The following is a 16,773-nucleotide window of genomic DNA, read 5'->3' as shown; positions in this document are numbered from 1 at the left end:
AAAACAATAAATAACACCTTTTCAACTACATTTTAGCCGTTGAGTATTATAATAACAATTATTATTACCTTGACTGAGTATGTTAAATGTTAATATTACTTAAACAAGTACGTGTTTATAGTTTTAAGGCATCCATAGTCATCACTGTTAAACTGATCTGTGTTGTATGCTGCAAAAGGGTGTTTGTGTATTTGCTTGTATGTCATTTGAATGAACAATGTTTGATCAAATGTATCATATCTGGTAAACCCTTGTTAATTATTAATCTTAGGTTTAAAAAAATCTTTGGACATAAAATAAGTAAAAAAAAGGCATAAACATCAATGACGAAGAAATTAAGTATTTTGAAAATCTGATGATTAATTGAAGTGTTCGTCTACCGTTGGTGTTACTGCAGGATGAGTAACAGCAGCTTTGGATGGAGTCCTGAGAGGAGCTGTGGTGGGTGTGTGTGGTCTGTAAATAAGCACACAACCATGAAAATTAAAAAATACCTAACATTCTTCTTCATCACTTCATTTACTACATCTATTATTAGCACCACTATGACAATAATGCCTTTAACCTGTCTGACTGGGTGGTGATGTTTTCATAGTAGTGGCAGCCAGTTTCATCCTCTCCATTGGGACAGTTGGGGATCCCATCACAACGCTGCTTTGCCTCGATGCAGCCCCCTGGTGGTGGGCAGGAGAACTGACCGGCAGGACAGCTGCGTGGACTAATAGGGGTGGGGGATGGCTGCGTACCTACAATTGAGTAATGGTCAGACTAATTCAAAATGGTTTCCTTTTTGAAAATAAATGGGGAAAGAGGGGATGACATGCAGCAAAGGGCCATGCGTGGGATTCTTCTACACTAAATGAAACTGAGGTGTGTTGTGACGTGCTCACCACAGTATAGCTCATCTGATCCATCCCCACAGTCATTGACTCCATCACACACCACTCCCAGTGGACCTGCTGGCACACAGCGACCGTTTTTACACTGGAACTCCTTTTTTCTGCAGCCACCTGCTGGGGTGACTAGGGAGGGAGGAGTGGGAGTGGTCGACCAGTGGTTACCTGTTGGCCAGGAGACGAGAGCAATTAGGAATCTCATTTGTAGACAAAAATCATAAGCAAAGCAGCATTAAACTATCTCCTTACTATCTCCACAGCCCATGATCTCAAGGCGAAGGTAGATGCCGTTCTGGAAGTCATGTGGCAGCAACCGGACAAACTGAGCCGACACCATCCTGTCCAGCCGGCTCTCTGCCACCCCACGGTCATCATGGTTACCATGGAAAACCTGGAGGGAGAGTAAAAAATACATCAATTACAAGATATGTAAAAGCAATGGCAATGGGCCTTAAATGCATGTGATGGAGAGTAGAATGGATTTGGTAGGTTTTGTCGTCTAACCTTGGCTCTGGGACGGGCATCGGTAACAACCTCTTTGTAAGTGTACCACCGTCTGCTGTCCTGGCTAAACTGGAGGTAGAAGCTGGAGACAAATGTGCCAAATACACCACCACCCTGGGTTAGCACACCTACAGGAGGGGGAGAGATTAAATGTGTTTATATACGGTATATATCTCATGTTGGAATTGGCAATTTAGTAAACCAGTATTGCTGTGTTCGGTGTTCTACGGTATCCGCATGAATGTTTACCGGTGATGTTGTATGATTTCAGCAGGTCTATCTGTAGGTACGGGCTCTGTGTGGTGCTGGCGTGTCCCTCAGGCTCCGCTGTGGTAGGTCCTTATACTCCTCTGGTTCTGGACTCCAGCCCTGTAGATAAAGGTTTTTGCAGATTACAAGTAATGTTGCAGCAGGATGGTAGAGATTGGGAAACTTCCCATGTTGTAGACTTGAAAGCGTTAATTTCATCAAGATGTGTGTGAATACAGAGTTGGCAAAGCAAAATACAGTTTGTTGACAACATTATATGTTAGATAAAGCCTTTGGCATCCATTGTTTTAGTTGAAAGCACTTTAATATTAGTAGCTGCCAAATTTGATATAGAGCTTTCAGTTTAGTTTCCCAGTTTTATTCAGAGAATGACTTGGAAGTTAACGTAAAAAACCCTCCAATACAGACATTATTTTTGCGAGATTTGGTGTATTATTGGACCATTAAAGAATTAATGGCATTTCATCTAACACATATCAAGTCAATTCACCCAAAACCAAAAGTGTACTGCTGCTAGTGACCCAAAAGGTAAACCGAGGATCACCAAAAATAGCCGAGATTCAAATCAGCTTGGTGTACCTGAAGGTCTGTATGGGGGTCCCGCCAATGGAGACGGCCTGCCTCAGGCGGGTGCCCACTCTGCTGTGACGAGGCTCTGAAACTGGAGGCTGGGAGGGTCTGAACACCCAGAGGAGACCAACACTCATCTAAACACAGCGAGAGGAGAGGTAAGATAATATTACAATGAGTGGTAAGTAAATAAACCATTGAATAAAAGTCCTAGAAAAAATATATGAAATGGTCTATCTCTACCATAGACTGTATATATAAAGATCTCTACCTGGGAAACTGCATGACCAACTGATCATTTGAAAAGTACACTAACCTCCAGGTGGAATGGATATGTTGGAACCAGAGGTGTAGTGCCCTCTGCTGGCTTGGAGGTATCGTTCATTTGATCAATTAGCTTGAATTAACGTATGTTACTAGAAACTAATAATAGTTGTCAGGGCCGGCCCTAGACTTTTGGGGGCCCTAAGCGTGCTTTGGCTTGGAGGCCCCCCTCACTCTAGCGCGTTCTCACTACACACAACACGGAACCAACTTTTGTCTTATGATGCTAGCATAAGCACACATATTGTATAAATAAGCATGTAAACACCGTGGACCTAACCTCCTCTAGGAGGGTCCGGGGGGATGCTCCCCCGGGAAGATTGATTTTTAAATATTGAAGTTAAATGCATCAATCTGGTGCACTTTGAGAGCAACATTAAGAGATCTATGGATACTCTCAACACCCATATGAAACAGAACTGTAAACAGATATTTTACAAATCACTCCCCTTTTAAACTGTACTCTTGTTTTACTGTCATATAGTATTTCATAACTGTTTTTCATTTATTCTCTCTGGCTGTCCATCTCATAATGTTCACATAGAAATTAGCTGTCAATAGGAATATCATTCTGAAGAATTATAATTTCATGCAAAAATCTGTCACAAAAAGAGGTTTCACATTTAAATGCAGGTGTTGTTATGGCAACGTCAGTGGCCAAACAGCCACATTTACTGCTGCAAATACGTTCAAACATGCTGTTGACAAGCAGTGGCATGCCACCATTTCAGCTGACTTTTTCTCATAAATACTGTCACATAACATCCATATATTTCAGTGCTAGGTTGATGCTTAGCTAAGCTAACTATGAAACACTTTAACTGACAGGACTCCGGATCAACGGTGTACTGTAAGGCAGCTTCTAGCTTCATGTCGAACAGTAAGTCAACCTTTCCCAGAGAGCTTTCTTTGAAATCACCAGGTAACGCTAAAAACATTACATTTAGATTGTATGACAAAGTGTTTATTTAATATATCTGGCAAGCTATAGCTACTTCCTAACGGTTTAGCTTACCCCCGCGATTCAAAGTAACGTCTTTGAGAGTAGGTAATCCAGGCATATTAACAGAATTAATTAAACATACTTATCAGGGCGACGGTGTACTGAGATTATAATTTTTTTTCATTTTCATTTTCTTTTCTTTTCTAGGGGGCCCTTAGTGGCTGCGGGGCCCTAAGCGGCCGCTTATGTTGCTTAATGGGTCGGGCTGGCTCTGATAGTTGTACCTGGGCAGAAGGTTATGACAGGGCATGGCTGCCTCTGGATTTGAACTCCGACCCCGTTGTGTATTTCCTGTTCTCCAGAGCAGACCACTCCTCCAGCATTGTTCTCAGGACAGCTGCAGCTCCTGTAGCGGGACACAGACTCCGCCCCACAGGTCCTTGAGCACGGAGTCCACTCTGACCACTCACACCAGCCGCCTGACACTGGGAACACACAGAGATGCAAAATCTACATTTATGGCCTTCCCTTGAAATCCCTTTCCCATTTAGATTTTTCTTTTATTCAGAAATAGAGACAGTTTATTCCTCCTAATTTACTGTTTTCTGTATTGGTCTTACTCACCTGGACAGAGGTATCTGGTGCAGTTGAGCCGACCACCCTGACAAGTGCTGAAACAAGTTAAAATGTCAACATAAATATTTGACTATCCCTTCGTTCTGGATGAATCTATGTCAAATATAAATGTGTTCTTCATTCATAGTGTGTGGTTCTTCTCTGTGTATTATTCTGACCAGTTGTTACACCCATCAGAGGCTTCAGTGGTCTCCCCTGGTTCCAGCCTGTGTCCAGTGCTGAGGTCTATGCAGGGACAGTCTTCCCGCTCCACACACACTGTACCGTTAGCAGACAGGATCTTTCCCTCTGTACAGTAGCACCCAGGCTCACATTGCCACTCACAGTGCTGAGGGAGACAGAAAATGACCTTATTATGACCAGATTTCTTCATTTGTATACATGACTTGATGTTTAACCAGTGGTAATGAGTCAGCTAGAGTCAGGATTAGTATATACTCACAGCCAGGTCATCACAGGAGCGAGGGCAGGAGGGGCCACAGCTACTGAACGCTGTGCCTGGGACCTTAGAGCATGGCGCCACTGGAAACATACACAAAATGACATATTTTTAAAACACTGACTAAGTATTGGCTGTATTGTGAACAAAACCAATACTGCACACACTCTGTAAACATACCTGGACAGTGGTTAGTGTTACAGGCTATGACTTCAGACCCCAGTCCCTCGCAGTAGTTCCCCTCCCCCTCAGGACGGGGACTGTCACACTCTCTCCTACGGCTTTGAACCCCTCCACCGCATGACTTGGTACAATCCGTCCAGTTACTCCACCGACCCCACCCCCATCCCCTGGTAAGAAGGAACACATCATGATGAAGGGGTGAAAAACTAAAACAACTTCACAATAATAAAGATTAGTAAATAATACTTTATCTGTTCATATTTAGGACCTGAAAATAGGTGAATCATCAAGGAAGTGACAGTTATTTGGAGTATAGAATGCATCTGTCCAATACACAAGCGGTTTACAAGGCAGTAAGAACAAAAATAAAGTCATCTGTCCGACAAGTTATTTTTACTTTGACACTGTACAACAAAATTATAACCTTGGTTTATATTTTTGTTTAATTTCAGTCTCAATATAAAAAATTAAATCATGAAAGTACAAAGAGACTTTTTGTAATTTAAATTGCTTTAATTCAAGTCAAATCTGAATGTAATCTGTATGATTTGTAGATCATATGCGCTTTTATTTTCCAGAATGAACTATAAAAATATGACCAGTTGATCTCTATAATATACTAATATTGTATATTGATATATAACATTTAAATGTTCCTATCACACAACTATTGCCTGAACAAATCAAGTTTGCTCACACTGCTTTAAGTATACAAATGCACGTGCATGTGTATATGTTTAAGTGTACAAATGCACAAATGTGTAAATTGTCTGAACACAATCCAACTTAATGGAACAAAAAATGGTTTTGGCAGTTAATTTATGTAGGAGGCGGCTTGTTTTGTTTTTTTCTGTAGTGAGTGTGCAACTGGGAAACATAAACCCTGAATTAACTGTTCCTGCTCCCCTGTGTTCTGGAAACACAGGGGAGACTTCGATTTCCTCCAGGGCTGAAGTTAATGCTAACTTCTGGGATATACTGTACATTTACTACCACTAGACAACTGTACTGCTTCCCAGCCAACACCTGTCTGCTCTGACTGCATCCATCTTCTCTCTCCAACAAATGCACTGCTGCATCGTTTGTGGAGACTCTGCTATAAATCAAGCGACCCATTATCGGCACCCTACTGTATTCATATGGCTTCTGAAAGCAACAAACACACTCCCATATGAGCTGTAAAAGAAGAACCTGTCCAACAGCAGCAAGTTCTAGACAAGTAATCTCTCATATTCCTTGTTTATTTTCCATGATATTGGAAACCTTGTTCTCAGGGAGACAACTTTTTCACTGTCTATTTTCAATTGCAAGGAAATACAGGAAAAACCCAGAAACAAACTGACGGTCACATGGAGCAGCGAGGCAGACTTGGTCCTCTCTGTGAGGACCCAGACATGGCAGACCACTGCCCGAGCGCTGGGGGCTGGAACAGAAGCGGTAGCGAGACTGAAGACCTGCTCCGCACGACACCGAACACCGACCCCAGGGGGTCCAGGATGACCACTGACCATCCACTGGAGAGATAGAAATACTAAAATACAGCGTGGATCAATGAGGTAAAAGAGGAAGAATTGCAAGTCAATCATAGTGAATGTTGTTTTGCATCACTACAGCTTCATTTTCACTTAGTATGGGGTTTCATATCGTCTATTTTGACTATTATTTATCAAGTTTGAAAAGTTAAGTCTTAGTAGTCACTGTACAATGAACGATATTGGCATAGAAACAACCGTTACTGTTATTCAAACAATGGGAAAAAAATACCTATTGTAACAATAATTTGTATAGCTATGAAAAGAAAGCACAGAAACAGTGTCTGTATTGAAGACACATTCAAAGCGTTTTGCCTACCATTGCATCTGACTTGAGAGCAGTTTACCAGCCTCCCTGCTTCACAAGTACTGAAATAAAAACGCACAAGTGAAATCGTTATTTAGATGTTTCTCTATATTCAAGGCCTCCTTTCATATTCCAATGAAAGGAAGCACATGCTGGTGGCATTTTCCTCATTATGGCTCAAAGGGCAATTCATGATTTAAGTTTCCGTACCAGTTGTTGCAGTCTGATGGCACAGTTTCTCCTGGATTGTACTGTTCTCCATCCAAGTCACAGCGACATTTAGACTCCCGAACACACACACCATCCTGTAAATATGTCAGACCAAGAACAGTAAGACCCTGATTACTGTGCATTTGTTTGTGCACATGTGTCTGTGGTAATCCCCCCCCCCACCCACCTGTTGGACAGTGCCGTGTGGACACTGGCAGCCTGGTGTGCAGTTCCTGCCGAGGTCCATTGTGAGGTCTGTACAAGACACTGCTCCCTTCACACACTGCTTCCACTGCTGGCCTGGAGGACACACCCCGCCCTCTCCTGAGACAGCAACACACAGTCCAAGCAGAGAGCAATTCAAACATTCTCAGTGTTATCAAAAACTAATAATCATCATCATCACGATTTTTTTCATTTTACATGCTAGGATTTGATATCCTAGAATTAAACCTCCTATCTTTTTTGTAGGAGTTTTCCATCTTTCTCTATACATTTGTCATAAATGTTTCTTCTTATTGTTATGGGCGGCAGTGGTCGGACCAAAACAATACGGAGTGTGGACTGGTACTGGAGAGGACACCTAACCCCCAACTTCTCCTGGCACCGGCTAGACTGGCTGTCTCTCCGTTCTGGACCTCTCAATGCATGTGCATGTGAATATATAACTGTGTGTATTTGTATCTGTATGTGCATGTGTGCACAAAAACACAACTGTGTGTATTTGTATGTACTATAAGTATTATAAGAAGCATGTGCATGCATCCAAAAAACAGAGGGCAAAACTGGGGATAAATAAAGGTCCATCTTCTTCTTCTTGTTTACTCTTGCAACATTTTGATTTCGTGCAATACAAAATAACAGAGATTGTATACTACATGTAGCTGTCTTATTGTACAAATGTATATATTTCTGATATTAAATATGACCATATTTATGAGAGTGTAGGACTTGCTGTACCACAGGCCTGCAGGTTACATGCGCTGAACTGCTGAGAGGTGCCGTGGATCCGGATAGGCCCGCGGGTCCGGGCCCTGTACCCTCCTCCACACGTCACCGAGCACGTCGACCACGCACTCCATGGCTCCTTCACACCTTCAGACACATCACAACTATATTTGATTAATTTTTCACTGTGCTTTTTATCTTAAAGTAATTTCCAAACCATGGATTATGTATACAATAACATTTGCAACAAAGTTCTTCTACTCACCGAAGCATGGTTCAAGGCTGCAGGTATCAATTCCGACTCTGTCTCCTCTGCAAGGACGACCCCCGAAAGCTGCAGGAGGATTGGTTCCCGAACGGTAACGCCTTCTCACCCCGACATCACATGTTCGACTGCAAGCGCTCCACTGGGTCCAGTCTCTCCAGCCACAGTCCACTGAGATACACAGGAGGATAAAAGACAGAAAATGAGACACGAGTGAGAAAAAAAACTTAAAGAGAGCAAGAGAGAAGAGTAAAGGTACATTTAAACCTGCACTTCATGAATAAACAATCACTCACCAGGACAGGAAGCTGCTCCGCACACCATTTCCCCATTCGTGCAGGTACTGTTTGAGACACACAAGAACAGGACGAGTGATGTCTAAGTTAAGAAATGACAGTCGATTCCAACTGAAAACAATATTATGTTTAACTCTCGGGCACAATTTGATAATTAATTTGTAGATAAAAGTGTTAAATTGTTTATTTTACACGAAGATTAGTTTTGGCCAACAGTACCAGTTATTGCAAACATCTGTCTCAAATTCAGGGCACTATTATTATTTCGAGGCAAATTCATTATGTGAAATTAATGAATTTTGAATGTACACTAGACTAGCATTTCAGTGTAAGAGAGCATTAATACGTTTTGCATGGCACTTCAAAATCAAATGCCATATAGTATTAAGAAAAGGAAAACCCAATCCAAATCCTCTTAATTATTCATTCACTGTGACACGGTGTCCCATAATGACCCTCAATCTAAATGATTATAGAAGAAAATTATAAGGTAAGGCCAACAGTACCAGTTATTGCAGGCATCTACAGGCAGGGTGGTCCCGGCTGGGTATGTCCCCCCCTGGTGGTAGCAGGGGCAGTGGGCTAGGGGCACACAGCTGCCGTTGAGCAGGTAGAAGCCCGGGGCGCAGTAGCAGCCGTCGTAACAGGCGGTGGCACACTCCACCTCTGGGGGTCATGTCCAAACACACCCGTGGACACGCACCGCCGTGAGCCTCACATTCTGCCGACGTCATGTTCACCATGCCCTCTGGACACACACCTGTGAGGAGTGGAGTGGAAGTAAAGACTGAATATATTAAACAGGCATATACAGGTGTTTAGGAAAAACTTCAAAACAATGGGGAAAAATGGAAGACATTTCAGGGAGAGCAACAGAGGAGGGATCCCTCTCCCAGGAGAGACAGACGTGCAATAGATCCATCCATCTTCTCCCGCTTATCCGTGGTCGGGTCGGGGGGTAGCAGTTCCAGCAGAGATCCCCAAACTTTCTTTTCCCTGGCGACATCAACCAGCTCTGACTGGGGGATCCCAAGGCGCTCCCAGGCCAGCGAAGAGATATAATCCCTCCACCTGGTCCTAGGTCTACCCCTTGGTCTCTTCCCAGCTGGACGTGCCTGGAACATCTCCCAAGGGAGGTGCCCAGGTTGCATCCTAACTAGGTGCCCGAACCACCTCAACTGGCTCCTTTCGACGCGAAGGAGGAGCGGCTCAACTCCGAGTCCCTCCCTGATGACCGAACTTCTCACCTTATCCCTAAGGGAGACACCAGCCACCCTGCGGAGAAAACCCATCTCCGTCGCTTGTATCCGCGATCTCGTTCTTTCGGTCATGACCCATCCTTCATGACCATAGGTGAGGGTAGGAACGAAAATGGCCCGGAAGACAGAGAGCTTTGCCTTCTGGCTCAGCTCCCTTTTCGTCACAACGTTGCGGTAAAGCGACTGCAGTACCGCTCCCGCTGCTCCGATTCTCCGGCCCATCTCACGCTCCATTGTTCCCTCACTCGAGAACAAGACCCCGAGATACTTGAACTCCTTCACTTGGGGTAAGGACTCATTCCCTACTTGGAGTGGACAGTCCATCGGTTTCCTGCTGAGAACCATGGCCTCAGATTTGGAGCTGCTGATCCTCATCCCAGCCGCTTCACACTCGGTTGCGAACCGATCCAGTGAGTGCTGAAGGTCGCAGACCGATGAAGCCATTAGAACCACATCATCCTTAGTCCACCGAACTGCAGACCCCCTCCCCCACGACTACGCCTCGAAATCCGATCCATGTATATTACAAACAGGATTGGTGACAAAGCGCAGCCCTGGCGGAGGCCAACCCTCACCGGAAATGGGTCCGACTTACTGCCGAGGACCCGGACACAGCTCTCGCTTTGGGAGTACAGAGATTGGATGGCCCTGAGTAGAGACCCCCTCACCCCATACTCCCGCAGCACTTCCCACAGTAACTCCCTGGGAACTCGGTCATACGCCTTCTCCAAGTCTACAAAACACATGTAGACCGGATAAGCGTACTCCCAGGCCCCCTCCAGGATCCTTGCGAGAGTAAAAAGCTGATCCGTCGTTCCACGACCAGGACGGAATCCGCATTGTTCCTCCTCAATCTGAGGTTCGACAATCGGCCTGACCCTCCTTTCGAGTACCTTGGAGTAAACTTTCCCGGGGAGGCTGAGTAGTGTGATGCCTCTGTAATTGGCACACACCCTCTGATCCCCCTTTTTAAAAAGGGGAACCACCACCCCGGTCTGCCACTCCTTCGGTACTGTTTCCGACTTCCACGCAAGGTTGATGAGACGTGTCAACCATGACAGTCCCTCAACACCCAGAGCCTTCAGCATTTCCGGAAGGATCTCATCCACCCCCGGGGCTTTGCCACTGTGGAGTTGTTTGACGACCTCAGTGACCTCCCCGCGGGAGATTGGTGTTGATCCCCCGTCATACTCCAGCTCTGCCTCTAACATAGAGGGCGGAGTTGTCGGGTTCAGGAGTTCCTCAAAGTGTTCCTTCCAACGCCCTAACACTCCATCAGTTGAAGTCAACAACGTCCCATCCTTACTGTACACAGCTTGGATGGTTCCCTGCTTCCCCCTCCTGAGGTGTCGGACAGTATTCCAGAACAACTTTGGTGCTGCCCGAAAGTCCTTCTCCATGTCTTCTCCGAACTTCTCCCACACCCGATGCTTTGCCTCGGCCACGGATGAGGCTGCTGCCCTTCGGGCCAGTCGGTACCTTGCAACTGCCTCGGGAGTCCCCCGGGATAGCAAATCCCTGAAGGCCTCCTTCTTCAGTCGGACGGCTTCCCTGACCACCGGTGTCCACCAGGAATTTCGAGGGTTACCGCCCCTTGAGGCACCTAGGACCTTGAGACCACAGCTCCCCGCCGCGGCTTCGGCAATAGAGGCTTTGAACACCGACCACTCTGGTTCAATGTCCCCAACCTCCACAGGAATGCCCGAAAAGCTCTGCCGGAGGTGTGAGTTGAAGGCCTCCTGAACTTGGGCCTCCTCCAGACGTTCCCAGTTCACCCGAACTACACGTTTGGGCTTACCAGGTCTATCCAGAGGCTTCCCCCGCCGCTCGACCCAACTCACCACCAGATGGTGATCAGTTGACAACTCCGCCCTCTCTTTACCCGAGTGTCCAAAATATACGGCCTCAGGTCCGATGATACGATAACGAAATCGATCATGGACCTTCTGCTTAGGGTGCTCTGGTACCACGTACACTTATGAGCATCCTTATAGTGTTTGTTATGGCCAATCCATGACTAGTACAGAAGTCCAGTAACAAACCACCACCGAATAGATGTCGTTTGTAAATTAAAAACGTATAAAAACCTCACCTCTGGCCGGCAGAGAACTCACTGCTACAGTTCGAGTTTCTCCTTTCTTACCTGTAGTATTTTGGATCCTGTTGTATTTTTGAATTTTTATTTTCATTATCCAGAATATTTTACATAGTTTTGTTTATATTGTTTATATTTGATATCATAGTTTTCATTTTATTTATAATTGTTAATTCTCTTTTACGATTATTTTAAGTATTTAAAGTATTGTATTATAAAGTCTGAACACACTTCTGCTTCTGTGACGAAAGAATTTCCCAAATTGGGATCAATAAAGTATCTATCTATATATCTATATATCTATCTATCTATCTATCTATCTATCTATCTACCTATCTATCTCTATCTATCTATCTAAAAAGATAATACATTTACAACAAAGATAGTCCAAATGCTTGAAGAATGTATGTGTCTATATATAAGAAGAAGATGATGGATCCAGGTGGATGTCAACGATCACACAATGCAGTACCTGAGCAGGGGTGTGAGTTGCAGTCTCCTGTCTGAATGTGTGGCCCCGGGCAGCTGCTGCCCCCATGCTGTGGCGAGGGTGAACTGCAGGATCTCTGTCTCGTTTGGACGCCAGAGTCACACTCTGATGAACACTGAGACCACAATGCCCATGCTGACCAGCCGCCGTTCACTGGAAGTAAATAATAACAAATCAGCTTTTCTTTCTAACCTTAAATTATGGGAATGAAGATGAACATCTTTCGTACCTGGACAGTGTACAGTGTTACAAGGCTCTGGCTCCTCGCTGTCTCCATCGCAGGCAGAGTCAGCGTGTGTATTGTTGAAGTGTGTGAGTGTGTGGTTGCAGCTGCGGTATCGCCGTCTGATTCCGACATCATCTACATGGTTGAAACATGTCTTACTGCACTCTGACCAGCTGGTCCATTTACTCCAGACTCCATCTGGTAACACTGCACAAGAGGAGGATAAAGTCATTACAGTATATATGCAAGGCATTTACAGAACTAGGATACTACCATGAGACTTGCATTTTATTATTTGAAGGCTGAACTGTTATTTTTCATTAAGTGAAAGTCTAACCTTTCTTATTAAACTGGCTTTATTATACTGTAAAGCCCGATACAATGCATCAACAGTTAGTGGAGAGAAGCCCATAAGGTATTGCAAATGTAGGATAATTCATTTTTTGGACACATTGTATATATTTTGTTAAGCGCAAGATCCAATACAGCACTTAAGTCCCACATTTAAAGGATTTGTTGCGTTATAGATCTAATGTAACAAATGTAAAATGCCTTAAAAGGCATCTGTTAAGAATAAATCCCTAAAAAACAACATATGCAGTACAGTACAGTGCAGTACATGGGGTGTGAGTTAGTTTACATACCAGGGCGGCAGGGGGGGGGAGCAGCGGCGGACCTCAGAGGAGTCTCCGGGACACGGTTCGACTCTGACTGCTCCAGCTGGGTTCACTGGAGACCTGAGGAGAACAGACAAAGCATAAAGACTCCCGAACCCGATACAGATTTCATAAGTGGTGTGTGAGTCCGTAGAAAAGCATCCGTCCCTAACTAATTGATAGTGCATTAACTTAAACAAAACCTGTAGGGAAATTACACACAGTAAATGATTCAGTGAAATAATGGCACATCAGGATAAAATAAATATATACAAACCAACAATTGAAAAATGTAATTGAAAAAGCAACGGAATTATTGATAAAAATTCAATATCATCACAGTTATGTTAAAAGAAGTCTAGTGGAGAGTGCAATGAGGCAGGAATGAGCTTTGATAGCTTTATGAGTAAGATGCTTCATAAATGTGTAAAATGAAACAGGCTCACCTGTAGCGTTGCTGGAGTCCCAGACCACAGGTTTACATCACACGGTGACCACGACGACCAGGTTGACCAATGACAGGCCGCCACACAGAGGGAACTGTCACAGGTTACTTGTCCGTCTATGCACACGCTGATGGAACAAAAATCCAGCAGTCAAATGATCTGAGATATTGCTATTTAAATAGCAACTGTTCTGAAAGATTTAGATTCTAATAAGCATTTTAGAAATAGCATCAATTAGGCCAAACAAGGCGTGCTTTCAGAGTGGAAAGCAAAAATAAATATATCTTTGTCCCTCACCATGTGGTGCACTGGTCCCTGTTGACGGTCTGTCCTGGCTGGAGTGTTGTGACCATGCCACAGACACACACATTGGCTGGAATTCACACAACGCCCACCCTGAAGGTACCGATCATTAGGACAGCGACACCCTGGAAAATAAAGATTTGATGTCTTAATTAGCATTTCAGCTACCACTGAACTAGCCTTCGTTAACTATTATCATTCCACAAGCTTCAGCACAGGTTTGTGCATTTTAAATACCCTTATCAAGATATGGAAATAATGATCAATAGCCATCAATTAGTGACATTGGACAACAGATTATTTGATGTATTCCTACTAGATTATATAGAGTTTCTAGTGAATTGTATAGTGCTCATTTTGAAAACTTAATTTGAAAAGTAACAGACCTGATTACTGGCAACATTAACCAACCACAACTAAATGCATGTCTCCAAAATTACTTTTAATCTTGAAATGTTTTCAAGTCATTGTTATGTCTCTCAATTTGTAAAATTAATGAATGTTGACTAGACTAGCATTTCAGTGTAAGAGACCATTATTAATTTGTGCATGGCACTTCCAAATCAAATGCCATATTTATCTAGTGTAAATAATTTAAAATCCAATCCAAATTCTCTAAATTATTCATTCACTGTGACACTGGGTCTTAGAAATGTAATCAAAATGACCCTACATGATTATAGTAGAAAATGATGACATTACTCTAGACCAATTGATTACAAAATGACACCGTACCCCCCTCCAGTGTGTCTTACCAGGTACACATGCTGCAGTGCAGTTGCTGGACGAGCTGAGATGTGAGCAGGTAGGAGGACAGGGCTCCACCCGTCCAGCCTGGCAGTCAGCCTCTGTCACCAGCACCATCCCCTCCACACAGCCTGAACAAACAGGAAGCAGATGTAAGGCAAGGCAAGTTTATTTGTATAGCACAAGGCAATTCAAAGTGCTTTACAAAAACACACATTAGAAACATTAAAAAGCAAAGATAATAAAACATGAACACGGATACATGAATAAAAGTTACAGTGCAGTGTAAGATATGAATAGTTCAATTAAAAACAGCGGCAAAAATAAAAGCCTTCAGCCTGGATTTAAAAGTAGTGAGAGTTGCAGTAGACCTGCATGTTTCTAGTTTGTTCCAGATATTTGGTAATATCCCTAACCAAAATTCTCCCATTCCTCTACCCCTAGTCTTCCTGTGAAATTATAGTTCTTTTGACACTTTTCTAACCTTTGTACATTCCTTTCATCCTTCTCTTTCATTCATTTTGCGACATATTTTTCCCTGTTTTACTGTCACCCGAACCCATCTTTGACCTTCAAAACACTTTTCTTTTCAATTCCCAGAACTAGGATATGAAACCTGTTTTAAGACTTCGCTCATGAATGAATGTGAATGTAATTAGAATTGGATATAAATCAAACACCGGCAGAGTTTAGTGTTTGACAGTCTGCCCACCTGTCTGTGTTCCGATGTCTTTTGGTGCAGGGCTGGCTGTTGCAGCTCTGGCTCTGCAGGGTCATGCCCCCACAGTCCCGCCCACCGTTCTTCGGAGGAGGATCGGAGCAGCTTCTGTTCCTCTGCCTGACACCCCCTCCACACTGAGCATCACACTCGGACCACTCGCTCCACTCTGCCCAGTGACCATCAACTACAAGAGGAGAAGAACAATGACATCAGAAACCTGGTGCCGCAGTATCAGGTCTCAAAACCACCAGACTCAGGGACAGATTTATACCACAGGCCATAAGGCTATTGAACACCTGAACATTTTAAAGAACATCCATAAACATTCATCTGATTGCATTTTGCCAATTATTTATCTAATAAATCCTTCCATTTACTTGTATATAGACTCTTCTTGCACTATTTATATTGTATTTGTATTTACTTGCACATCTCCAAACATTCTCTATTTTATCTGTTCTATCTATGTCGTATATATATGTTGCAGTGTTGGAGGAGCCTGTGACCTACGTGTTTCATTGCCATATCTACACTGTAGCTAATATGCTAATGACAATAAGGCCTTTGAAACTTGAAACTGGTGTTATATGAAAGAAGCGTCTTGTTTGACATCAGATTCAGGGAACAGACCTGGACATGCTCGAGGGAAACAGGCTCGACCATCAAACTGAGCTCCACCACAGGTCCCTCCTGGCAGAGCCTCCCTCAGAATGTCCCTCTGCCTGAACAAGGAGCCCAGACCACAGGACACACTGCACACACTCCATGCTGTCCACGGGGACATGATGCAGTCCACTATACAGGAGAGGAAAACATGTGGCAAAAATATCAGTATATCCCTCTTCTGTTTTGTCTTATTACCACTTTTACAGTGTCCTTCTATTTTACCACAGTCTTTCTCATCTGATCCATCCACACAGTCCTTCTGCAGGTCACATCTGCGGTCCAGGTGAACACATTCCCCACTCTTGCAAGAGAATTGTTTGTGTGAGCAGGGGCTCGGCACTTGGGGGGCCCGTGTGGTCACTGCAGGTCTGGCTGTTGTGCCTGATAATACAATAAAATAACAATTTTAACACACAGTCTTTCCAGCAACTATACATCAGGTATTTTTTTCTTTTATATTTTGAATTTCTGTGAAGTTCATCATTAAAAATAAACATGAATGCATTTTAAATAAGATCAATAACAGCTATTTTACATATTTGTCTGTGCTTTCACTAATCTTCCAGTTTGTTGATGCATACCACAGCGTTCTTCATCCGACCCGTCCAAACAGTCCTGTCTGCCGTCACACACCTGTGCCGAGTCGACACAGCCAAAGGACCGGCACACAAACTGGCCTTCAACGCAAAGCACCCTGGGTTTACCATCATCATCGGGGGTTGTAGCGTTCCATGAGGCTGTAAATGAAAATAAAATATGTCTTACATGTCAATTTGTGTCTCTTCTGTACAAGTGTTAATCAATGGGTCCTGCCTGGATTATGGATAACAAAAAAAAGGCT

At 43.7% G+C, this 16,773-nt stretch overlaps 1 protein-coding gene across 1 annotated transcript in view; it reads right to left on the bottom strand.

The window, feature by feature from the left end:
* sspo (SCO-spondin) overlaps nt 1-16,773 on the bottom strand; it is a 136,312-nt gene that overhangs the window by 68,603 nt on the left and 50,936 nt on the right. The window contains exons 59-61 of the mRNA XM_034109166.2: nt 16,514-16,669; nt 16,155-16,313; nt 15,897-16,061 (exon numbers count right to left, since the gene is read on the bottom strand). Coding sequence (XP_033965057.1) covers nt 15,897-16,061; nt 16,155-16,313; nt 16,514-16,669 — 480 coding nt within the window. The remainder of the gene's footprint in view (nt 1-15,896; nt 16,062-16,154; nt 16,314-16,513; nt 16,670-16,773) is intronic.

The sequence above is a fragment of the Pseudochaenichthys georgianus genome, chromosome 20, assembly GCF_902827115.2.
Source record: "Pseudochaenichthys georgianus chromosome 20, fPseGeo1.2, whole genome shotgun sequence".
Taxonomy (NCBI): domain Eukaryota; kingdom Metazoa; phylum Chordata; class Actinopteri; order Perciformes; family Channichthyidae; genus Pseudochaenichthys; species Pseudochaenichthys georgianus.
This window is presented reverse-complemented; position numbering and strand designations above follow the sequence as displayed.